Source organism: Marmota flaviventris, chromosome 6 (assembly GCF_047511675.1).
Source record: "Marmota flaviventris isolate mMarFla1 chromosome 6, mMarFla1.hap1, whole genome shotgun sequence".
NCBI lineage: Eukaryota > Metazoa > Chordata > Mammalia > Rodentia > Sciuridae > Marmota > Marmota flaviventris.
The window spans coordinates 102396775-102424137 of record NC_092503.1 but is presented as its reverse complement, the minus strand read 5'-3'; the positions used below and the strand labels follow the sequence as shown (position 1 = coordinate 102424137).

The 27363-nt window shown below is 36.8% G+C and overlaps 1 protein-coding gene across 1 annotated transcript in view; it reads right to left on the bottom strand.

Moving 5' to 3' along the window:
• The window catches only part of Pkhd1 (PKHD1 ciliary IPT domain containing fibrocystin/polyductin), a 432276-nt gene that overhangs the window by 158152 nt on the left and 246761 nt on the right, over positions 1–27363 (bottom strand). The window contains exon 52 of the mRNA XM_027938269.2: positions 8877–9014. Within this exon, the coding sequence (XP_027794070.2) occupies positions 8877–9014 (138 nt within the window). The remainder of the gene's footprint in view (positions 1–8876; positions 9015–27363) is intronic.

Below are 27363 nucleotides of genomic sequence, written 5' to 3'. Positions count from 1 at the left end.
TAGCAACAAGAATGAAGCTGGTGGCATTACTATTCCAGACCTAAAACTATACTACAGAGCAATAGTAACAAAAACAGCATGGTATTGGCACCAAAATAGACCTGTAGACCAATGGACAGAGAGTCTAACCTACGTAACTTCAGTTATCTTCTATTAGACAAAGGTGCCAAAAACATACATTGTAGAAAAGATAGCCTCTTCAACAAATGGTGCTGGGAAAACTGGAAATTCATATGCAACAAAATGAAATTAAACCCCTCTCTCTCACTATGCACAAAACTCAACTCAAAGTGGATCAAGGACCTAGGAATTAAGCCAGAAACTCTGTGTCTAATAGAAGAAAAAGTAGGCCCTACTCTCCATCATGTGGGATTAGGCCCAATTTCCTTAATAAGACTCCTGTGGCACAATAATTAAAATCAAGAATCAATAAATGGGATAGGCTCAAACTAAAAAGCTTCTTCTCAGCAAAAGAAATAATCCATGAGGTGAACAGAGAGCCTACATCCTGGGAGCAAATCTTTACCCTTCACACATAAGATAGAGCACTAATCTCTAGGGTCTATAAAAAACTCAAAAAGCTAAACACCAATAAATAAATAAATAAATAATAGTAATAACCCAATCAACAAATGGGCCAAGGACATAAACAGACACTTCTCAGAAGAGGATATACAATCAATCAACAAATATATGAAAAAATGTTCAACATCTCTAGCAATTAGAGAAATGCAAATCAAAACACTCTAAGATTTCATCTCACTCCAGTCAGAATGGAAGCTATTAAGAACACAAACAACAATAAATGCTGGCAAGGATGTAGGGGAAAAGGCACACTCATACATTGGTGGTGGGACTCAAATTGGTATAGCCAATCTGGAAAGCAATATGGAGATTCCTTGGAAAACCGGGAATGGAACCACCATTTGACCCAGCTCTCCCACTCCTTGGTTTATATTCAAAGGACTTAAAAACAGCATACTACAGGGACACAGCCATATCAATGTTTATAGCAGCATAATTCACAATAGCTAAATTATGGAACCAACCTAGATGCCCTTCAGTAGATGAATGGATAGGGAAACTTTGGTATATATTCACAATGGAACATTACTCAGCATTAAAAGAGAATAAAATCATGGCATTTGAACGTAAATGAGTGAAGTTGGAGAATATAATGCTAAGTGAAGCAAACCAATCCCCAAAAAACAAAAAGCTGAATATTTTCTTTGATATGAGGATGGAGATCCATAATGGCGATTGTGGGGTGGGGAACATGGGAGGAATGGAGGAACTTTAGATAGTGCAAAGGGAAGGGAGGAGGGAAAGGGGCGGGCAAGGGGGTAGGAATGATGGTGGTGGGCTGGGGATGTGGCTCAAGCAGTAGCGCACTCGCCTGGCATGCGTGCAGCCCGGGTTCGATCCTCAGCACCACATGCAAACAAAGATGTTGTGTCTGCCGAAAACTAAAAAATAAATATTAAAAAATTCTCTCTCTTTCTCTTAAAAAAAAAAGGAATGATGGTGGAATAAGTTAGACATTATTACCCTAAATACATGTATAAGACACGAATGGTGTGAAAATATTCTGTGTACAATCAGCGTCTTGAAAAATTGTGCTCTATATGTATAATATGAAATGAATTGCATTCTGCCATCATGTACAACAAATCAGAATAAATAAAAAAAATTAAAAAGAATATTGCTCTCAAATTCATTAAATCTTACAACAGTTTTCTAACCAAACAAAATAAAACACCAAAACACAATAGCCCATATCATTCACTTATTAACTTATTCAACTATTTTTTAAAAATAATTTTTTCCAGGCAAAATTAACTAATCAAATAGTATTTAATGTTTTATTATGTGATTGTTTTTATAATTAAATGAAAATTGATGGCTCTTTAAGAAAGCTTATGTTACTGTTATAGAGGTTTCTGAGTTAGAAGTACAGTTTAGGAAATACTAATATTGACAACACTATAATCCTAAACATGATTACTGCAAATATATTCAGTACATCAGAAAAATCTCTATGTTAGTGTTTTGCTTGACAATACATACAGAAAATTCATGGGTAATGTGATTTTTGCGAAAGTATAATATCCGTCAGAAAATAAAGAGATTATTTCTATGTTTAACCTCATTTTGAAACACATATTATTTAAGTGTTACATGTCAGTTTCATTAAAGATGCTCTGAACACAGAAATGGGACTTCATTTCTGTATCCTTAAAAGACAAAGAATTAAGAATAATATAATAGTGATATCCCTTTGATGCTTTATTTTTAGTTTATTAGCTAATTATTAGTTTGATTGGACAACTGTCAATGTAAACAATGTGATTTGTTGACTGATAATCTTCATTAGCTAATTTACAAACCATCTATTACAAATATCTATGTGAAAATTATATTTACAACTTAAATCGGTATTTGTATTGTTTTCCAGTAAATGTTAAATTTGAAAGAGGACATTTATTAATATTTCTTTACCCTAATATATTGTTTTTTAACAAACATCACACACAAGATTCTCTGGCTGCTCGGTGGTATTGTGGCTTTAGGCTGGAGGATACATTTTAATCTACACTTTTCTCAGGTTTGTCTCCTTCTTATTACTTAATCATCCAATGAGCCTTACAGAACTGGCAGTTTGGAAGGCAATAAACTGTGTATGGATTTTTCTTCTTCTTTAGGATTGAGAAACCCCAATCATGGAAGCAATGAATGAAATTTCCATAGACCTTGTACTTCATTTCCTGACAATCAAAGTCATCTGCTAATGATGACCTTAGGCTCCTGGCTACAAATGTGAGACAGGGCTGACAAATACCCATCACTGGCTCTGAAAAACAAAATGTGACAAGTTTTAGGACAAAAGCCCAAGTACCTAGTGTAATTACTGAACAACAAGGCAGTTCATCACATGATCTGGCTGTGACAGGCCAAAGAAACAATGAACTTCTGTGTCCCAGTTACATTGATGTGTGGGGTATGCCTTGCTGACCTAGCCATTGCTAAGGGTCTGCTAAATTTTAAATATCACCAGAAGAGTCAGTACATAAATTTATTTGCATAAAATAAATAAATTATACAAATTTATATAAATTGAGTATCTAAATAGGTGTGTTATTATATACTACATATAGTACATTTATTTGATATTACTATTTTTATAAGTTACACAATAATAAATTATTATTATACAATAATAATACAAGTTATAGAAATTTATTATTGATGATTATCCTCTCTGAAATCTTTCTCTAAACTATTACAAGAAAAATTATTATATGAAATTATAAAAGTACAAGACAACAACAGTCTCCCACAAGCTGAACATTTGGGTCAATACTTTGCTAGCATCACTGATACCTTTGATAACAAGGAAGACAAGTTAAGGCACAGGAACAACATCTTACCTAGGAAGAAGCAGGACTGAAGGAGATGAGTTCAGACAGCTCTTTGTGGGAAATAAATGCAAACACTTAGAACATTCATCAAACCAATGTTTATTTATCAGGCTTTGAGTTGGGAATTTTTCATCACTCCTAAACAGACTATAAAAATTGAATTTGGATTTGTATAAAATCACCAAATTTTTCAATGTGTTTTTTACACTTGCTTTGTTCCTTTCATATAGGAAATAAATGTATTACAGTCATTTAAACATGAACACTATAATTCCTTCTTTACAGACACAGACATTTAAGTATGATGTGTTACAAGAAAAATACACTGAGCTGAAAGATAGAACCAGATATGTGCATGCAGTTCTGTGTACGCTAATCAGTGAGACACACATTATCAGAAGCCTACTATGCAGAAGGGACTAGGATTGTGTAAAATGTTCTGAAGAAATCTACCCTTTAAGGGAGAGGACATTTATGAAAACATACCACTATACAGCAATAAAATGACAACATGAATAAGTAGAATGGACCTGAAAAAAGAATATTCTGAAATCTACTGAATGGTGACAGGAAAGGCTTCAGAGTAAAGATAGTCCTTGAGGAGAGCGTGAAGGCTGAGGCTGAGCATTAAAGATAACTAAAATAGCCTCTGTCTTGGTCTTGTTCTTTACCAAATATAAGACCTTGGAACAAATAAGTAGTCCTTCAGAGTCTCAGTTATATATATATATATATATATATATATATATATATATATATATATATATATATATAAAATATATATATATATATTCCCATTATATATTTATATATAATGTGGATCGATTGATAGATAGACAGGTAGATGTAGATATTAGTAAGTAGCAATTCTCAGCACAAATTGGATATTTTTTTACTTTTATGCTTTAGAAAGCAACACTATATTTTAAAATCCGGCCTGAATCTTGAAGGTCATGTTAGGATACATTTGTTGCTATTCTTTACTATCTACAGCTACAGGGGCAATCACAGCCTCACCACCATGGAAAGCACATTCCTGCCTCAGGAATTTTACACCAACTCTTCCTCCTGTCTAAAGCTCTCTTGTCCAAATTTTTGCAGGTGTAGTCCATTCTTGTCTCTGTGATCTGAGGTCATATTGATGCTTCAGAAAGATCTTTTACTAAGTGACCTGTGACAGAAAACATCCAACCTAGACCTCTGTTGAAATCATCCCCCTACTTAGTGTTCCTCTGAAGCATGGATAGCCATCTAAACCTATTTTTCCCATTCATTACTATTTCTTTGTCATTTTCCCCCAGAAAAAAAAAAATGCCAACAGGAATCTTATCTGTCTTGATCAATGATCAATATTCCAGTCCCAGGAACATTATCTGGCACTGAGTTGGCATTCAGTTGAGAGAGAAAGAGAAAGGGGGAAGAAAAGGAGAAAGGAACACACGCATTTAAAATTAAACTGAAAAAATCACTCCATCGGAGGAATTGTTATTTCCCTAATACCCCACTTATTTTTTCCCATTTCTTACAAAAATGTAAATTAGTTATTCATGAAATCAATTCTACACAGGTTTGAGGATGTCACTCAATATGATCAACTGTTCATTTTTGATGATGATATTTACTGTGTCCAATCACACTAAAGAATATTAAAATCCAAAATGAAGTTGTTAAAGAATAGATAAATGATATTGCACTTATTAAGAGTTAGTGCCTCTTGAGAAATATGTGTTGTTATTTGCTCCCCATGCAAAGTAACATTTGTCAGGATTATATTTAATCAGCCATTATAAAAAACAAAAAGCCAGAGCAAGATAAATGATGATTTTTCTCCTACTTTCTTTGTCCTCTTCACAGAATCTCATACTATTGACCAGTTTCTCTTTCCTATAATTTTCCCCCTTTGTTTCAAGATGAAATTCTCGTCATGTCATTTTCCTTCTACCAATATAGCAGTTGTGTTGAGTGTGTGTGTGTGTGTGTGTGTGTGTGTGTGTGTGTTTTCCTTTCTCCTTTTTGAGCTCAGATCAGATTCCCTTACCATCCTTAAAAGTCTGGCACTCCTTCAGTCATTTTCCTTCCCTGTTCCCAAATTCTGTTTGATTATTTCTATACTTACCATTGATTTCAAAATCAGGCTCATGATCCTACACGTATATATACACCTTCAGTATAAACTTCTCTCTTAGATCCTTTTTTCATATATCTATTTTCTCTTTAGAGATTGTACCTTACATATGCCACTGAAATCTAAGCTTGAGATGTATGAGTTTATTTATTTAACCAACCACTGCACAGGGCTTACTATGTGCCAGTGATATTCAAGCACTTTAATAAATACTAGCTCATTTAATTTTCATAAAAATCTTTGAAATAAAATTATAGTTTTTTTTTTTCCATTTTAGAGGTAAGGAAACAGGGTCACTAAACTAACAAGTGGTGAAAAGAGGATTCATTCCTTGCAACCCATTAATAAGGATCTCCCAGCCCAGAGCCTAAGATGCATCTTAAATAGCACATCAAAATGGTCACTAGATTCTGGAGATTTTAATTTTCTCATATTTTCCTAATTTATTCCTTCCTATTTAACCCCTGTACCTTAGTTATAATCAATCAGTTTTATAATTTGTTCTTGCTTTTCCCACACTGCTAAGATCAAACCAAATCATACCACTTCCCTGTGTAGAACTACCCAGAGACTACCCACTGCCCTCATGGCATAGTATAAAAGGCCAAGAAGCTTCATCTGCTACCACCATTCCAGATTAAATCTTACAATGCAGATTCATGCCTGCCCTACCCATATACTGATAGTCCATAAATATGTGTCTTCCGCTTTCTTCCTGAATCTTTAAACCCTCTCCAGTTCAAAAGATATGACCCCTGTAATTATGTTTTTACTTATTTTTTCTCTATCATTTTATTTAGACACCTTTTGAAAGCAAGGATTCAGGATTTCTATTTCTATACATTCAATATCTCCTTTGGTCTTGGCACATAGTAGGCTCTGAATACACATGATAAATGAAAGAATGGACACAGGAGTGAAATGCTTTAAGCTTATCTAAAGTGCTCTATCACACTAATGAGACAAGTGCTGAACAGAAAGAATGAAATTGAGTTTGGCATTTGTGATACAGCTGTAGCCCTCTGAGCAAAGCTTTGATCTTGAATTTCCTTCTAATGCCAGCATTCTATGATTTTACTCTACTAAAAGTCAATTGGCACCTTTTGCCAGCACCAGTTGCCTTAAAAGCAGGACCACCAAGAAATAGGATTCCATACTGTGGGGACTTGGATCAAATGGCATCAGATAGCAGATACATTCTGGCACCACTCTGTGCCAATGTCCACATCTATTAAGTTTGTTTACTAACTAGTCACATTATCTATTTCATGTTGGGATTTCTTTAGGGTGTGGTAAAATTGGACAGATGGGTTGAAAGTCTTCCTTCAGGCATAACACACATAGAATTGGGCAGATGGGTTCCAATAATCAACCTTTAGGCCTGGAACATATGGATGAAGTGCAAAGAAAAAGAATACACCATTATCTAGTGATGGGTAAAAAAAAAGTTGAAAATGAAGAAACTTAAAAAAAATAAGATTTGGAATTTATAAAGAAAAACTGGAAATTGATGTAGTATAACTTCCCTTCAAAGGTATAGATATTCAGACCATAAGTTATATACTATAGTGATTTCAGAAACTTAAAAATAACTTAAAAGACCAACTTTAGCATTAGAAGATACCAACCTGAAATAAGTTCTCTGGTAACAAAAGCAGGGCTTAGTTTTATTAAATATTTCTATTAGTGAATTAGATGGGGGTTTGATAAGAATACTAAACAGATGGGCAAATATTACTAATTTGGGAGGTAAAGTCCAGAATCCAAAAGTATTTCCTCAGTGTGGAAAGATGCACTGAAATAAGTAAAAAGTCTTAGATTCTCCTGAAACCCAAGGGAAAATAAAATAACTCCTACAGGAGAGTACCATGTGGAGATGTGTATTTGGATGGCACATAGAAAAAAAGAGTAGGAATTAGGGTTGACAATACAGCTGGCAGGACTGAGAGGGTGGCTTGGCTGAAGAAAAACAGTTTAGTCATTGGTTGTCTTAAGAGAACTGTATCTGTGATGGTAGCAGGAAGTCGACTGTGTTGGACCACTTCTTTTGACATCTCCCTTTCCAAATTCAGCCCTTTTCTGCCCTACTCAGGGTCCCAGAATGCTGCTAGCCTCTCTCTACTGCATCAGTGAATTCTCTCTTACTCAAGAAGAGGCTTCACCATAATTTTTCAGGAATGTTCTTAACAGTGATTTCAGCTCTGTACAGAGATCCCAAAATGAGATGATGCCAAAAAAAAAAGACATTTAAATATTTTCTTCCCATCAAAGATTTCTTTCTTTGGGATGGGATATTATATTTTCTGAGAAATTTCTTTTAATTTCTTTTGGAGGCAAAAATAGAATGTCTTTAATATAGTCAAAGGTATATTCCTTCGGGGCCAGGATATATACTATTTCAGCATTTATACTTATGATTGCAGTAGTTCCAAGTATATAATCTCTTGATAGCAACTCATGATTTGTTTGTTTGTTATTTTTTAAAACAATGAACCCAATCTGATGAATACATCATTCCATATCCTCTCCTCCCTGCCTGGGACACCAGCAACATGCCTCAAGTCCCAACTGGAGGACCTTTATCTCCTAGAATCTCCTGAGTTATCTGCCCCGCTCCACTATCTTCCCAGGTAGACACAGAAATAACAAAACAAACAAACAAACAAAAGGAGTGAATGGCCTGACCTGGTATATTTCTGCCTAATACTGACCCAAGATGTGGTGGTTCTAAAAGTCTTCTCTCCATGCCTCCTATATACCAAGGAAACAGTGATTTCCTCGAGAGGTGTGAGAGGTCACCTTGTGTTTGATATTCCTCCTTTTCTCCCTCACTTCTCTTTTCCCTTCATTCTAACACCCCTGGGAATATATACCCCCAATCATGTCTTAGGACATAAGTTTGGTTTTCCTTCAGTTTTCTGAGAGAACTATGTTGAAACCACGATTGAAATTTCATTGCAAGGTAGTTGATTAGATGATCTCAATTCCATCGATGATATCTTCTGCAAGAGTGAGCCACAAAAAGTCTGATACAAATAACTAACAGAAGAACTGATCTGTAGCCTGGAGGAGGCAAAAAGCACCCTGAAATGAGTAGCAGCATGCAGACTCCAGGCCAGGCATATGGACTGATTACAGAGGGTGAACATAAGAAAATGACCAGTAGAAGTCCCCTCTGTCCATGACCACAGCTCTATTAGCAAACCCATCCCTTGCCTTAGCCCTTCCCAGCCTCGGTTAAGCCACTGCTTGGTGCCACCAACCATTTCCCAGAGCCCTTTCTCACCAAGCTTAATTCCCATGCTGCTGCCCCTCCCTGTGACTCTACTCACCGACTTTCAGCTCCCCTCCTACAACAACCAGGCATGCCACGCTCAAGATGTTGCTTCTGTCCACAGGGAACTCTAAAGTCCCCATTACATAGAGGCCTCTGAGGAAGGGAAGATCGATATCCACAAGGACAGTCCTGTCTGCAGAAGAAAAAGAAATTAGACACAGACCTGAAGTAAGCATCACCATCTCTCCTCCAGTGATTTTTTGTGGGGTTCCCCCTGACAATTCGGGAGCTGTTTACATTGCAACGTTTTGCCAGGACAGGTGCAGCATCTGAAAGAACAGAGTTTGCCAAAGGCTAGGCCTTATTAAAAGGACAGGCGGGGAGCCATGAATAGTAAATGCTGCCATTGCCTAACACAACAAGTGTTCTGGCTGAAAGGCATTGCTCCTGTCCCAAACTTCAGTGTGAACACACAGATCAAGTGAGCTGCCTGCCCTTTGTCCCTGTCCCTTTACTTTGGGCTGTAGTTTCAGGGAGACACAAATCAGTAGATATGACCTGGGCCTCATAAGGCAAAAAATGGGATGTAAATTCTAGCTCCACTACTTGCTGAAGTATAGACCAGCAACTTTATCTCTTTGTACCTCAGTTACCTTATCTGTGAAATTGGCATAATAATAAAAAAATCTTCTTCCTTCCTAGAACTTTTCCTGTGAGGATCAAATGAGTTAATAGATCTAAAGTACTTAAATAATCCTAGTAAGTCTTTGGTAATTTCCTAATTACCACTGTGTAAGGCAATATATGTGGCGCATGCTTAGCAAGTGCTGGATAAAATCACTATTTGCACTGTTGTTCATTTGCTTGGCATGCTTATAGAGCCCATGAACCATTTAAAACCACTATCCTTCATCTCCACTTTCATAAAATCTTGTTCCATAAAACTCCAGAAGAAATTATCATGGATTTTGTCTGAAATACACAATAAAGTAATATATGAATAAAACATTCTCATTTAAAGTAGTTAATATTTCATGTATGCCAAAGTACTAATTGTTATTTTCTAAAGCTTATTAGTAATTCAGCATGAATTAAAGATATCAAAATAAATGTTTCTGCTTAAATTTCAAGTACCATAATCACTGACACATGTAAAGATTTTTAGAGAGTTCTTTTGTTAACATAAATCTCATACCTCAGTCCAGAAAACAATGCACCCCGCTGTTCATAAGGACCTGTCCAAGCCAATTAACTTGCTATCAGTTGTCTTTCTTAGCCCTTGCCTGCTTCCAGAGATATGAGTCATGCCCTCCTGTGGCAGATACTATAATGGCCATAAACTAATCATTTCTGTTTTTCTCTTGGGTTCACAGTTAGACTCTAGTTTAATAGACTCTCTAGTCTCTAACTAGCCTAACTAGTTTCCAGCCTCTTCTGAAGTTAGATGAAGCCACGTGACTGAGTTCTATTTCAACAAAGTGCAGGCAGAGTTGAAGTATAACATCTCCAGGCCTAGTCCATAGGTTTTGCAAGTCCACTCTTCTTCCTTTTGTCCCTCAGGTGGACATGAAGTCCAGCATCATCAGCACCACCCACTCATCCTTCAGAAGGTAATACACGCTTTTTTCTCTGATAATTGGTCATTTCCAGTCTTCTCGATGGCTCCACTACTCCCTCTGGGGAAACAACCTCTCTTTATCACTCCATTGATGTGATGCTGTCCACACACTTAATATCACAGCACTAAAATGAATTACTTGAATTACAAACATACATTACTGTAGGTAAGCAGGTATACGCCTCAATGTATTTATGTTTTAGAGAAAAAGGCTTTTAAAAAAGTCCCTCATGCTTATTGTAATGTTAAAAATAAAAATAGTAAACAACTGTTGCCTACATCTATCGAGTTTAGTTCCCTGCATACCTTAAATTCAAGAGTTCATTATTGACTGGTACAAAATGAATGATCAGGCTAAACAGATAAAAATAAATATATATTTCAGTCCCATCTCTGGTACTTTTCAAAACATTCTAATAAAAAGTAAAATATCAAGAGAATTTTCTATGTTTAGCACACATTTCATGGGTTCATAAATTTAAGAGAAAAATTATTCCAAGCAAGTAAATTTTAAAACAAGAGTTTTGTACAAATTGCCTTTATTCCAAAATCTATCCCATTTGACCTAAATTTAGCTATTGAAATTAAAGAAGAAAATAATAAAATTAACTCAGTAAGTTCTTTCTCTCACCCACAAAGTTCTCCCTCGCTCTCTTTCTCTCTCTTAAAAACACACATATCCACAGACACATACACACCCCCACATATGATGGTAGGCACTTTAAACATAATTTCCAGCTAAAATACAAGTGCCCAGAGTTTAATTTTCCCTTTGGACTCTATCACATAACCTGTTAGAAGAAATATTTCCTTTTAATTGCTCTACCCACTCCAAATATACCAATAAATTTCCCAAGAGTCTGTACAGATTAACTATCATAACTTCACAAGAACAGGAACCATAGCTACCATCCTCACATTTATTTTCCCAGAACAATATCTAGCATATAGTAGGTGCTCAAAAATAACACACAAGAAGAAGAAGAACAACACACACACACACACACACAAATCCAACAGCTACAAGAGGAAAGTGACAGCATAAAGACAGGAGCAGAAACATTGCTCTAATTATTTTGATTCCACACTTTATCTTAAAATTTCCTAGATCCATCTATCCATCTTTTCTTTGTTCTTCTTTTCCTTCCTAGTATCATGTCAAGTCTTGTCAAGTGCCAGGAATTCAAAGAGGTATCTCCTAACATCAGATAAAGACAATATATAAACAAAATAAGTATAAATGTGTTAGACTTGAAATGATACTACACCCTTTATTTATAAAAAAAAGATCGATCCTATCGTCACTCTCAGCTACTTCAAACTGAAAAGTCTATCAATGCATCTATGTTTAACAAAATTCTGCTAAAACAAAATGTGTCCTATAAGATTTTTATAAGTGGGTTCTCTTTGAGTCACAATAGCAGAGATCACAGTGGCACAAGCAGAAGAATCCACACCAAAGCACCCTCCAGGGCAGATCAGCTGCAGGCCAATTGACCAGTTCTTAGCTGCAATGAAAGCCTGTGGAGACTTTTTCTTTTTTTCCAGGTGTGAGTTGGGGTCAACATTCCACTTTCTCCAGAAGTAACATCCTTTCTGTGAAATTACTTTCCAGAGCACTCACTTGGAAATAGCTATTTATACAACGCATCTAGTAAACATGAATGATGGACCACCCCAATGCTCTCCACCTTGTCCTGCCTTGGCCTCAGCTATTCCATCCTCCTCTGTCAGTGACCAATCTATCCTACTTGAGAGAATGAGCACTGGCATATGGAGGGAACCATCTGGAATTTCTGTTGCTCAATAGGAGGCTGATGGCGGAGCTGATCTGGAAAGAGGCTCCAAAAAGAATTAATGAGTTCCAGATGTAATTAAAGACTGTTTTCCCCCCAAAGGAGCTCAAGACCAGCCATGGGGTAGTGCCTCTTGGTTCCAAATTATACCCTCCCACCACTTGTTCATCCATCAAGCACTAAACACCCACCATCTTTACCCTAGTATCTATCACCAGGCAATGTTTTATTGTATTTCTGAAAGTGTCTACTTTGACAATTAAAAATAAAGCTTTAGAAATAATATCTGGAAACAACATTAAAGAAATCCCTGAGTCTCCCTATGCACCAAATGAAACAGCAAGAAAAAAGAACAACAAAGGTCCAATCTTTTATAAATGATTAGCCACTATCAAAACCAGAAAACCTGAGCCAAATGAAAAGACAGACATCTCTGATGGAGATTCTCAGGCTCCTTTTGTATCAGGAATAATTCGACTACTAGAGTTACAAAGCATTCCATATAATTTCAATGCTAGATTTAAACTCATTTTTTTTTTTTTTTTTGGCCCAGCAAAGTTCAGCAATCAAGGTCACAAGCATGTAACATTCCAAGGGTCTGACACTTGTCTAAAACCCATAGAAATGAGATCAAGGGCAAAGGGCACAGATCCTCAGAATAATGATGGGGTCACATGAACAAGGATAATTTAGGGGAGGCAGGCCCACTGTATGGTATTCACTGTACAAGGCCTCTAACTTAGGTGGTTCCCAGTACAACCCTGCCATTGTCAGGAACACAGGCTGCACCAACTCTGGATGTCCTGGAGAGTGCTTAGAGAGAGCAATGACATGAGAAAACAGGAGGACATACAAGGACCATTTATAGGCTGTTGTTTTCCTGCACCTTCCATAATTAGCGGGTTTGCATCTGCATTCAGTTTTGGCTACAAAATATTTTCCTATGAATATGCAAACCAAGGGGAAAGTAAATTTTAATACTATTTGCATAACTATTCAATGATTTAGCCTTCCTTCTTAAAAGGTGAAGAAAACAATGCTTGTAGTTCAAAAATGATTACTTAAAATACTTTAAACATACATTTTTACACAATGATTGGTGGTGTTTTCTTTGTGGTCTTGTTTAACTTTGGGTCAATCTAATGGTTTATTCAAATAGTCTATCATAATTTATGAAGACGGCTCATACACCCAAGAAAAATACTCCTAAAGTAGTGGAAGCTCTCAGACATAAATAATTCACAGGGATGAAAGGGTAACATGATTGAAAATTAGTGTCAAGTAGACTAATTTACTGAAAGGACAGTATTTGGTTCTCAATAGTTCCTTGTAGAAAAAGCTGAATAAAACAGTTCTAGAAGATGAGGTTACCTTCCTTCTATAACCAAACTCTTCAAAGAGCTGCAAACTTTATAGTTTGACTTTTTCATCAAATCCACACAGGTGGTTTCTTTATTCTACTCTATCTTTTCTTTTTTTTTTTTCAAACTGGTCTTAAAAATAGGCAGAAGAGGCAGTTTTCAAAGTGCCCAGAGGCACATGATTCAAGTCTGAAAGCCAATTTCCCAACAACTTCATGAAAACCCATCTGCTCACCTGGTGTGTGTGTGTGTGTGTGTGTGTGTGTGTGTGTGTGAGAGAGACAGAGAGAGAGAGAGAGAGAGAGAGAGAGAGAGAGAGAGAGAGAGAGAGAAGGAGAGAAGGAGAATTGGAGGGGAAAAGGAGAACAGCCCTTATTCTTACCAAATGGAAAGAGACCCATTTAAATTTCATATAATAAATCTCCATCCCACTCCCCATATTTACTCTCTGTGTCTCAAGTCACATAGAGACAAGCATAATTCCCACAGTAGAATCAACAATTTAAATTATGATATTTTAATTGATCAATAAAATGCTTAATATACAATGTTTATTTCTTCCTCTAGCCTACACCATCTGTTCTTCAAAAATATTTTGAATCTATTTAATGGGAAGGTTTTTAAATAAAATTACTAACTGTATTAGATCAATCCTCTGGATCCCAAATTCTGAAAGAAAATCTGCTAGAAAGTGTGGCTGCTTTCATAAAGGTAGAAAGGAATCTGCCTTCTCTCTTCCCGCCTTGCTTTGTTTGGGTTTTTCTTCTGAGATGCAGTCATGCTGCTGAGCTCTCTATAGGGCCTGGAAGTCTCTGAGTGGCTGAGTTGGCATTGTCATTTGAAACAGGGTGCCCTGTGCTCTGCTTGCTCACATAATCTAGTCTCACAAAAATCCTTAGAACCTACAATCCCCTGAAGACCTAAAAGTGGAGAGTATTCATTTCAATAAATTTGAGGTCAGATGTTAAACTATAGTTTGGCTTTCTTCACGTAATTCTATTACTCCTGTTCATTGTTAATGAATCTGGGCTGACCTGAGGTTTGGGGTTACAATCCCTCTCAAGCCCTAATAGTGAATACTAATGTGCTCACATACCTACGAAGGCAGATTGTGGCAATGCTCAGGTGAGCATACTGTTATGTTTTTACAAGTTGCAGTTTGTGTTCAAGCTGAACCAGACGTCACACTTACTTCATATGTGGGTTGCATTTAGATTTGTTTCCTTAGAAAAGACATTAAGAACAACTACTAATAAATTAATACATTTTCACACTTTAAACCTGAAGAAAAAAATATATGAAGCTGTACAAAATAAGTGATTCACTCTTTAAAAAAGCTCTTTAGGCAATATTCTATGCAGCAAACGCTGCATTCAAGGAGTTTATTTCCCTCATCAGCTCCTTTTTGAAAATAAATCCTGAGAAGAGGAGCAGCGGCCTGCTGAGAGGCAGAGCCGCCCCCTCCCCCTGCGCCGGCAAGGTAGAGGGAACTGTGACCACCCACAGAGCAGGCCCAGCGGCCTGCTGAGGGGCAGAGCCACCCCCCCACCCCCCGCCCCTGCCAGGTAGGCGGAACTGTGACCACCGACAGAAAAGGCCCAGTGGCCCACGGAGGGGCAGAGCTTCCAATCACTCCTGCAAGGTAGGCGGGCCTGTGACACACTGGCAGAAGAGGAGCAGCGGCCTGCTGAGAGGCAGAGCCGCCCCCTCCCCCCCGCGCCTGCAAGGTAGACGGAACTGTGACCACCATCAGAACAGGCCAGACCTGCAACCGACAGACAGAACAGGCCCAGTGGCCTGAGGAAGGGTAGAGCCGCCCCCCCCCGCGCCTGCAAGGTAGGCGGACCTGTGACCCACTGGCAGTACAGCCCCAGAGGCCTGCAGAGGGGCAGTGCCGCTGCCTGCGCCTGCAAAGTAGGCAGAACTGCGACCACCGACAGAACAAGCCTAGCGGCCCGCAGAGGGACAGAGCCGCCGCCCGCGCCTGCAAGGTCGGCGGACCTGCTACCGACCGGCAGAGCAGGCCCAGCGGCCTGCCGGCGTGGTAGGCACATTGCCCCAATTGGAGGAGGGGCAGAGCCCCCGCCCGCGCCTGCGAGGGAGACTTTGTAACTATACAAGACCAATATAAATATATAGGGGGAAAGTTCAATAGCACAACAGTTTCACCAAGTAGAAAGGAACGGGAACAGTATGAAGAGACAAGGAAAGAAAGGACCACAAGCATTGCAGGTCAACTCAACGTTAGAAGAGGTAATAGCTGCAGCAGATGGAATGTCAGATAAAGAATTCAGGATATACATGCTTCAGATGATCTGGAGTCTCAAGGAAGACATCAGACAGCAAAATCAGACAATGAAAGATCACTTCAACAATGAATTACATAAACAAATCCAAGAAGCAAAAGATCAACTATACAGGGAAATAGAGGTTATAAAAAACAAACAAACAGAAATCCTAGAAATGCAGGAAGCAATAAGCCAACTTAAAAACTCAATTGAGAATACTACCAGCAGAGTAGAACACTTAGAAGACAGAACATCAGACAATGAAGATAAAGTATTTCAACTTGAAAAGAACATAGACAGCTCAGCAAGACTGTTAAGAAACCATGAGCAGAACATCCAAGAAATATGGGATAACATCAAGAGACCAAATTTAAGAGTCATTGGGATACAGGAAGGGACAGAGTTTCAAACCAAAGGAATGAGCAATCTATTCAATGAAATAATACGAGAAAACTTCCCAGACTTGAAGAATGAGACAGAACCCCAAATCCTAGAAGCCTGCAGGACGCCGAATGTGCAAAATCATAAGAGACCCACACCTAGACACATTATAATGAAGATGCCCAACATACAGAATAAAGAGAGAATTTTAAAAGCTACAAGAGAAAGGAAGCAGATCACATTTAGGGGTAAGCCAATCAGGATAACAGCTGATCTTTCAACACAGACTCTGAAAGCTAGAAGATCCTGGAATAACATATTTCAAACACTGAAAGAAAATGGGTTCCAACCAAGAATTGTGTTTCCAGCGAAATTAAGCTTCAGGATGGAAGATGAAATTAAAACCTTCCACGATAAACAAAAGTTAAAAGAATTTGCAGCTAGAAAACCATCTCTTCAAAACATCCTTGGCAAAACATTACAGGAAGAGGAAATGGAAAATAACAATGAAAACCAACAGTGGGAGGTAGGACAGTAAAGGGGGGAAAAATAATCAAAAAGGAAAACAAACCATGTTTAGTAACATAAATAAACAAATATGGCTGGAAGAACAACCCATATCTCAATAATAACCCTAAATGTTAATGGCTTAAACTCACCAATCAAGAGACACAGGCTAGTAGAATGCATCACAAAACAAGACCCAACAATATGCTGCCTACAGGAGACACATTTGATAGGAAAAGACATACATAGGCTGAAGGTGAAAGGTTGGGAAAAATCATATCACTCATATGGACTTCGGAAACAAGCAGGAGTGTCCATACTCATATCAAATAAAATAGATTTCAAGCCAAAGTTAATCAAAAGGGATAAAGAGGGACACTACATACTGCTTAAGGGAACCATACACTAATAAGACATGACAATCATAAATATATATGCCCCAAACAATGGTGCAGCTATGTTCATCAAACAAACTCTTCTCAAGTTCAAGAGTCTAATAGACCACCATACAATAATCATGGGAGACTTCAACACACCTCTCTCGCCACTGGACAGATCTTCCAAACAAAAGTTGAATAAGGAAACTATAGAACTCAATAACACAATTAATAACCTAGACTTAATTGACATATATAGAATATACCACCCAACATCAAGCAGTTACACTTTTTTCTCAGCAGCACATGGATCCTTCTCAAAAATAGATCATATATTATGTCACAGGGCAACTCTTAGACAATATAAAGGAGTAGAGATAATACCATGCATCCTATCTGATCATAATGGAATGGAACTGAAAATCAACGATAAAAGAAGGAAGGAAAAAGAATACATCACTTGGAGAATGAACAATAGGTTACTGAATGATCAATGGGTTATAGAAGACATCAAGGAGGAAATTAAAAAATTCTTAGAGATTAATGAAAACACAGACACAACATATCGGAATCTATGGGACACATTGAAAGCAGTTCTAAGAGGAAAATTCATTGCTTGGAGTTCATTCCTTAAAAAAAGAAAAAACCAACAAATAAATGATCTCATACTTCATCTCAAAATCCTAGAAAAAGAAGAGCAAAACAACAGCAAAAGAAGTAGAAGGCAAGAAATAATTAAAATCAGAGCTGAAATTAATGAAATCAAAACAAAAGAAACAATTGAAAAAATTGACAAAACTAAAAGTTGGTTCTTTGAAAAAATAAACAAAATCGACAGACCCTTAGCCATGCTAGCGAAGAGAAGAAGAGAGAGAACTCAAATTACTAGCATATGGGATGAAAAAGGCAATATCTCAACAGACACTTCAGATATACAGAAGATAATCAAAAATTATTTTGAATCCTTATACTCCAATAAATTAGAAGATAGTGAAGGCATCGATAAATTTCTTAAGTCATATGATCTGCCCAGATTGAGTCAGGAGGATATAGACAACCTAAACAAACCAATATCAATTGAGGAAATAGAAGAAACCATAAAAAGACTACCAACTAAGAAAATCCCAGGACCGGATGGGTATACAGCAGAGTTTTACAAAACCTTTAAAGAGGAACTAATACCAATACTTTTCAAGCTACTTCAGGAAATAGAAAAAGAGGGATAACTTCCAAATTCATTCTACGAGGCCAACATCACCCTGATACCTAAACCAGACAAAGACACTTCAAAGAAAGAAAACTACAGACCAATATCTCTAATAAACCTAGATGCAAAAATCCTCAATAAAATTCTGGCGAATCAGATACAAAAACATATCAAAAAAATTGTGCACCATGATCAAGTAGGATTCATCCCTGGGATGCAAGGCTGGTTCAATATACGGAAATCAATAAATGTTATTCACCACATCAATAGACTTAAAAATAAGAACCTTATGATCATCTCAATAGATGCGGAAAAAGCATTCGACAAAGTACAGCATCCCTTTATGTTCAAAACTCTAGAAAAACTAGGGATAACAGGAACATACCTCAATATTGTAAAAGCAATCTATGCTAAGCCTCAGGCTAGCATCATTCTGAATGGAGAAAAACTGAAGGCATTTCCTCTAAAATCTGGAACAAGACAGGGATGCCCTCTCTCACCACTTCTGTTCAGCACTGTTCTCGAAACACTGGCCAGAGCAATTAGACAGACGAAAGAAATTAAAGGCATCAAAATAGGAAAAGAAGAACTTAAATTATCACTATTTGCAGGTGACATGATTCTATACCTAGCAGACCCAAAAGGCTCTACAAAGAAACTATTAGAGCTAATAAATGAATTCAGCAAAGTGGCAGGATATAAAATCAACACGCATAAATCAAAGGCATTCCTGTATATCAGCGACAAATCCTCTGAAATGGAAATGAGGACAACCACTCCATTCACAATATCTTCAAAAAAAATAAAATACTTGGGAATCAACCTAACAAAAGAGGTGAAAGACTTATACAATGAAAACTACAGAACCCTAAAGAGAGAAATAGAAGAAGATCTTAGAAGATGGAAAAATATACCCTGTTCATGGATAGGCAGAACTAACATCATCAAAATGGCGATATTACCAAAAGTTCTCTATAGGTTTAATGCAATGCCAATCAAAATCCCAAGGGCATTTCTTGTAGAAATAGAGAAAGCAATCATGAAATTCATATGGAAAAATAAATGACCCAGAATAGCAAAAACAATGCTAAGCAGGAAGTGTTAATCAGGCGGTATAGCGATACCAGACTTCAAACTATACTACAGAGCAATAGTAACAAAAACAGCATGGTACTGGTACCAAAACAGGCGGGTGGACCAATGGTACAGAATAGAGGACACAGAAACCAATCCACAAAACTACAACTACCTTATATTTGATAAAGGGGCTAAAAGCATGCAATGGAGGAAGGATAGCATCTTCAACAAATGGTGCTGGGAAAACTGGAAATCCATATGCAACAAAATGAAACTGAATCCCTTTCTCTCGCCATGCACAAAAGTTAATTCAAAATGGATCAAGGAGCTTGATATCAAATCAGAGACACGCCGTCTGATAGAAGAAAAAGTTGGCTACGATCTATATACTGTGGGGTCGGGCTCCAAATTCCTCAATAGGACACCGATAGCACAAAAGTTAATAACTAGAATCAACAAATGGGACTTACTCAAACTAAAAAGTTTTTTCTCAGCAAAAGAAACAATAAGAGAGGTAAATAGAGAGCCTACATCCTGGGAACAAATGTTTACTCCTCACACTTCAGATAGAGCCCTAATATCCAGAGTATACAAAGAACTCAAAAAATTAGACAATAAGAGAACAAACAACCCAATCAACAAATGGGCCAAGGACCTGAACAGACACTTCTCATAGGAGGACATACAATCAATCAACAAGTACATGAAAAAATGCTCACCATCTCTAGCAGTCAGAGAAATGCAAATCAAAACCACCCTAAGATACCATCTCACTCCAGTTAGATTGGCAGCCATTATGAAGTCAAACAACAACAAGTGCTGGCGAGGATGTGGGGAAAAGGGTACACTTGTACATTGCTGGTGGGACTGCAAATTGGTGCAGCCAATTTGGAAAGCAGTATGGAGATTTCTTGGAAAGCTGGGAATGGAGCCACCATTTGACCCAGCTATCCCCCTTCTCGGTCTATTCCCTAAAGACCTGAAAAGAGCATGCTACAGGGACACTGCTACATCGATGTTCATAGCAGCACAATTCACAATAGCAAGACTGTGGAACCAACCTAGATGCCCTTCAATAGATGAATGGATAAAAAAAATGTGGCATTTATACACAATGGAGTATTACTCTGCATTAAAAAATGACAAAATCATAGAATTTACAGGGAAATGGATGGCATTAGAGCAGATTATTCTAAGTGAAGCTAGCCAATCCCTAAAAAACAAATGCCAAATGTCTTCTTTGATATAAGGAGAGTAAGTAAGAACAGAGTAGGGTCGAAGAGCATGAGAAGAAGATTAACATTAAACAGGGATGAGAGGTGGGAGGGAAAGGGAGAGAGAAGGGAAATTGCATGGAAATGGAAGGAGACCCTCAGAGTTATACAAAAGTACATACAAGAGGAAGTGAGGGGAAAGGGAAAAATAATACAAGGGGGACAAATGAATGTCAGTAGAGGGGGCAGAGAGAGTAGAGGGGAGGGGAGGGGAGGGGAGGGGGGATAGTAGAGGATAGGAAAGGCAGCAGAACACAACAGACACTAGTATGGCAATATGTAAATCAATGGATGTGTAACTGATGTGATTCTGCAATCTGTATATGGGGTAAAAATGGGAGCTCATAACCCACTTGAATCAAAGTGTGAAATATGATATATCAAGAACTATGTAATGTTTTGAACAGCCAACAATAAAAAATTTAAAAAAAAAAGAAAAGAAATCCTCTCCTTTTTTCTCTGTTTGACATTAGAGAGGGCAATAGATCCAAAAAACTGAGGTTTTTTTTTTTTTTTTAATTTCTTTTCACTGTTATTATTTTTCTCAAATTTTAAATTATTTCTTCTAATTAAATTTTATTAAATTCTTGAAAGATACTAATATGCCATTTGTTCTTTAAGATGATAGACATTATTAATAAATGAATAGGTAATGCTTGAGAGAGCTTAGACCATAATACCTGACTAATGATTCAAGTCTGATTAATACTGATTAATCAATACTGATTAAATACTCAACATTTTGATATAGTCTTAAAATTTATAATTTCTGAGCAAACCAGTCTATATATTATGCTCCTACATTACTAATGTGCTTACATACACACATTTCAATGCAAGTTTTTAGTATTTTTAATATTTCCATATTTTCCATATTTTTATAATGTCCCAAAGCCTTCAAGAGGTTTTATTGAATGTGTCTGTGATTTCTGTAAATTCTATATATTCAATGCAAAGAGTTCTTGCTTGGGGTTTTCAAAATAAATTCCTTTCCACTTGAATTAAAATACTGTCCCAGAAATCATGAAGGTTTCTAGAATTCTTATTCACATTTCTAAGTATTCCAATAATAATTTCCAGATTCTACAACTTCTTCCAGAAGTCACAATACTCTAAAATATCTCCATTCTGTCTGGCAAAGATATTGTCATCAGAATGAATCCCTCTTTTTAACCCAGGGTCTCTAGAAGTCCCCCAGAGGAGAACAGTATATAAAGAAAAGTATTATTACTGACAAACAAATTTGTTCATTCACCTAGCAAATATTGTCAAGTTCTTTGTCAGACACTGCAGTATATGCAAAAAAATCCATAAACAAAATAAGACTTCCATTTCACATAGAGAAGTAACTATTTTTACAAGACTGATCAGGTGAGTATTGGTGGAAGGAAAAAGTAAAAGAAGTATCTGCTTCTGATGTAATAATCAAAATAATTACAGTTCCAAAATAATCATTGCAAAGTCCAGGCATGTTTCCAAGCAAGTAGGACAGTGTCTGTTCCTCCTTTCCTTCTAGTGCCTGAGAAACCTAATTTGCTTATAATGCCCTTATTATGGTTTGGATGTGAGGTGTTCCCCAGAAGCTCACATGTGAGACAATGCAAGAAGGCTCAGAGGAGAACTGATTAGGTTATAAAAGTCTTAACACAATTAGTGAATTAATCCCCTGATAGGGATTAACTGAATTGTAATTGAAGTGGTAGGGTGTGGCTGGAGGAGGTGGGAATTGGGGCTTTGGGGTATATATTTGTATATGCTAATTGGAGATTCTTCTTTCTCTCTCTCTCTCTCTCTCTCTCTCCCTTCCTCTCTCTCTCTCTCTCTCTCTCTCTCTCTCTCTCTCTCTCTCTCTCTGATCACCATGTGAGCAGTTTCCCTCTGCCATATTCTTCTGCCATGGTAGAGCTGGCTGTATTATGGACTGACAACTCAGAAACTATGAGCCCTTAAATAAAATTTTCTCCTCTACAATTGTGCTAGTTGAATCCTTTAGTCACAGAGGCAAAAAAAAAAAAAAAGCTGATTAATTCTGCCCTACTGTTCAGAATCCCATTGGTACTCTATCTACCCATACTCCACACATATCCAGGGTCTGTGTAGTTCTATAGTTCCAATGGTTTTTCAACTACGTCTGCATTCCTTTCAGGCTCTACTCGTTGATACATGTCTATGTAGAGAATAATCTGTGAGCTCAACAGTAAAGATTTGGTGAAATCACACACACAAAATATTCCAGTGCCTGATATGTAAGAGGCATTCAATCGCTAGTTACCCCCTCTTTTATGTCAAGCATATACGTTTGAGTGCTCTCTCTGAACCTGTTATGTGAACCAAAGAAACCAGACTCAGTTCTCATGAAACCTAATGTTTTGAGGAGGAAATTGACATTAAAACACAATCACAAAGATAATTACATAGGCACAAACTGTGCAAATTGCTAAGGAAGAAAATTCATAATGCTACGAGAATAACATTGAAAAGTGAAGAATAGAAGAACCAAGATCTAAAGGTTGAGTCACAATGAAAAAAGTAGAGAGGACACAGTTTATACCACCAATGGGTTTTTAGCAGGGAAATCACATAGCCATTTTGTATTATCAAAAGATGTCTCTGCGGAATGAAGTAAATAAGGGTAAATGTAGCAAGCAAGTAATTAAGAGGCATTCTAGTGGTCCATCCCAGAGATGATAACACATAAGTTAGGGTAGAGAGAGAAAAGATTGCAAAAATGCATATTGAGTACTTTTCAGAAATCAAAATAACCAGGGTGTGTTGAAGCGTTAAGAAAACTTTCAGCAATCAGTAACAGCAGGAGATGTCATGGACTGATGTGAGAAAACTGGAGGGGGGAGAAGGTACAAGTGGAACTGGGAGAGCAGACTTGGAAGGGCAGAGGATCTCAGTGAGTTATTTTAGCTTCTGAACTTTGACATCATCCCAGCAGAGATTTCAGTTGACAGTTGGGCATATGGGTGTGATACTTGAAAAAAAGAAAAACATGTTCATAGTTTCAAATACTGTCAATAGCTTCACAATTAGAAAATTTATGTCCTCAGAAATCACCAAAGGAGCAATAGTAGAATGTGGAGAGAAGAATTCGTGTCCAGAAGTAGATGAGGATTCAAGGGAATTTGTTTAGTCATATGGTGCATACACACAAACAAATGGTATACACCGATAGGAAGTATCCTGTAGAGAAGTCAAGACTTCAAATAAGGGAGAGAAGAAGACATCTAGGGGACTTAGGGACAGAGAAAGGAAGACAACATAGGATGCAGAGAGCAGCAGGGGAGACTCTCTTTGAGAGCAGATGACTGCTTTCTTTAAATAGGAAAGAAGAAGGAGAAGCCAGGGGAACATGTAACCCATGTGCACTTATCTCTTTTCAAAAGGACCTTTGAAAGGAGACTGTTACAAGGAGTAAATATTAAGATATCTTCAATGGCCTGAGAAATTAGAACCATTTCAGTTCCCTTCTTAGTCATATAAGGTAAACATTAGACTCCATCTGCCCAAACCCAGTTAGGGATGATCTCTTAGAAAACTCTGTGTGAAGTAAATCCATATATCTGGGTATTTGAACAAATGTAATTAATGAGAAATGATACATAAGAATGAGTGACTGCTATATAAACACATGAAATAGGCCTGGAGTTGTAGTTCAGCAGTAAAGAGCTTGCCTAGCATGTGTGAGGCACTAAGTTAGATACTTTGCACCACATAAAAATAAATAAATAAAATAAAGGTATTGTGTCCAACTACAACTAAAAACACCCATTAAAAATTAAAAAAAAATAAACACATGAAATAGCCTAATTAGCGAATATATGTCTATATACCTATATACCAAAATAAACACATACTTTATGTATGGGATCTTTTTAGCCATTCATCCATTTGTAAATAGAAACTGATCACATGCTACAACATGGATGAACCTTGAAAATCATACACAAAGTGAAGGAAGCTCTTGTATGATTCCATTTATATAAAATGTCTAGAATAAGCAAAAAAGAAAGTATATATATATGGTTGCCTGGGGCTGGGAAGAATGAGGGATTATAGGGTTACAGGTAAGGGGGTGCAGAGTGTCTTTTGAAAGTAAGAAATGTTCTGAAATGGATTGTGGTGATGGTTGCACAACTCTGTAAATACACTAAAAGCCATGTATGCTTTAAATGGATGAATTGAATGGTATGTGAATTATACCTCCGGTACTTTATGTACTAATATACAAGCATTTTCAAAACAGTGTACCTTTTGAAGCAAGATGCAACAATTCATAATATGTTAGAGTTATGTAAAGGGAGGGTAATAAGAAAAAAATGTATACTTTTCATATATTTGGCACAGAATATCTCTGTAGGGGAATCCAAGGAATCAGTAACATTGTTATTTCCAGGAAATAAAGCAGGGGGACAGGAAGACAAAACTGAAGACAAAATTTCAAGAACTATTCTTTTATGCCTTTGAATTTTGAGCAAGGAATATAAATCGCCTTTTTTAAAAAATCAAAAACTGAAAGTGAAATTAAAAGTCAAGACTAGTTAGATTTGTATTTGTTTCCAGTGAAATTTTAGTCCTCCATAAGTATTAGAGTATGCCTTTGTATGTATATAATTCTTTTCTTGAGTTCTCTTTTGTCCTTGCAATTTTCTCCCACTGCCAGCAATACCTTGAGAAAGACAGTAAGCTGTGCAATCTCTTCTTAATTGACGTGACTTTATTTTACTTTGTGTTTCTAACTTCTCTTAGTTTACATTTTATCTCCACCTTTGCCCTTTCTACATTTGGATTCATGTGAAATACTTCACATTGTTGAGTGTCTGAGAAACAAGGAAAAACTTGACTCTGCTACTTGAACTGGAGTTTGGTACAAAGTTTTAATTCATTTTGACTTCAGCTATTGCTTGCTAATTCAATATTAGGTCAAGACCAAACTCTGCTACCTTGCATGGATTATACTACTCTCTGAAAAGTTTTCCTTATCTCAACTTTGCTCACCCATATTCACTGGAGACAACTTCCTGAAATAAGGATTCATGGGAAGACATACAGTCATTTTAATCACAAAACCACAGAACTATGAGAGTGATTCTGAACAGTCAATCCACTATTCCAAGAGACAAGACCCAAAATAGAGCGAATGCACACACAATGGAACAAGGGGAAAATTTAGCTGCAGCATATTCTCAGGCATATTTTGGAAATATGAATATGAAGAGAATATAAAATATATTCTCCTATAATTCCCTTAAACTTAATATAGAACTTTAGTTGATTTTGCATGATATGGCTTGATATTATAACAGGATTTTTTAACATATGGGTAGACAACTATTCCAATAAGATTTACTGAAATTAGTCTTTCCCACTGTTTTTTGAGCAAAATCTTACTCACCAAGTAAATTCTCATATATCCACAGATCTGCTTCTGAACTCTGTTTTGTTTATTTTCTTCCATCTCTGTGTCCTTTTAAGAATTTGGTTGCTAAGGATTATCTAGAGCAAATTTCTCCAAATCAGTCTCTTCAAAAACCCTTGCTAGTTGGAGTATATTTGCTTTCATCTAAAATATTAAAATCAATATCTCACCTTCTTTTTTTTTTAATTTAGATTTTCATTGTTAAAGAGGCCTCTGTGTGATCTCAGATATAGGAGGTTATAGATGATATTGTGGGAATCAACTGGCATAGAGAAATTTCTTCTACTAGTACAATAGGCATTAACATTTTTATTGTTTATATTGCTGATGAAAGTGAAAAACTGGAGAAAAAACTTAAGTGTTATCACAAGATAGTAGTTCAATAAACCACATTTTATTCTGGGGTGCTATGCAGTCATTTAAAAGGATGTGGTAGATTTTTTCTTTACTGATAAGATAGTATTTCAATTGTTCAACATTTTTTGAAGTCATGTATGAATACTAAGAACATATTTTTTCACTAATGATTTGAGGCACAGCTTAGCACAGCATAAAGAGCTCTGAATCCAGATGATGGTGTTTAAATTTTATTTCTCCACCAATTAGCTAGGATCTTCATTTTTCAGCTTGCCCTGATGTCTGATAAAGTGAGTTAACAGTGCCTCATAAGGTGGCTAGGAAAATCCCAATGTGAATTAATCCAAGATGCTTAGGATAGAAAAGTAATGCTTAGTCATAGAAAAGATATATATATATATATACACACACATTAAAATTATATAATAAGCTCAGTTAATAACAGTAGTTATCCAAGAAAGGGCAAGAAGACAGGTTAAAGTATTCTTGGATATTTTGCTTTTGTATCTCTTATTATTGATTACTTTGTACAGAAAACAACTGATGCACTATTTTACATTTTTTTAATAATCAAGTTACAGAAGTCCAAGGATGTATAAGGATGCTTCCAAGTAAGGAATGACCAATAGTCATATACAGTTTGATATATAAGATCAACAAAAGAAATACTGAACCTTCCTTCTGGTACATAACAACAGGAAGGGCAGTGTAGATAGGGCAGCAGGAGTAAAACATACCCACTTTCTGGCTGTGGGACCTCAGGACTATTACTAAACATCTAAGTCAGGCTTTCTCAAAAGTGTGGTCCAGGGATGCCCTGCTTCAGTACCAGAACTGATTCAAAATTTAGATGACTAATATTTTAAAACCAACT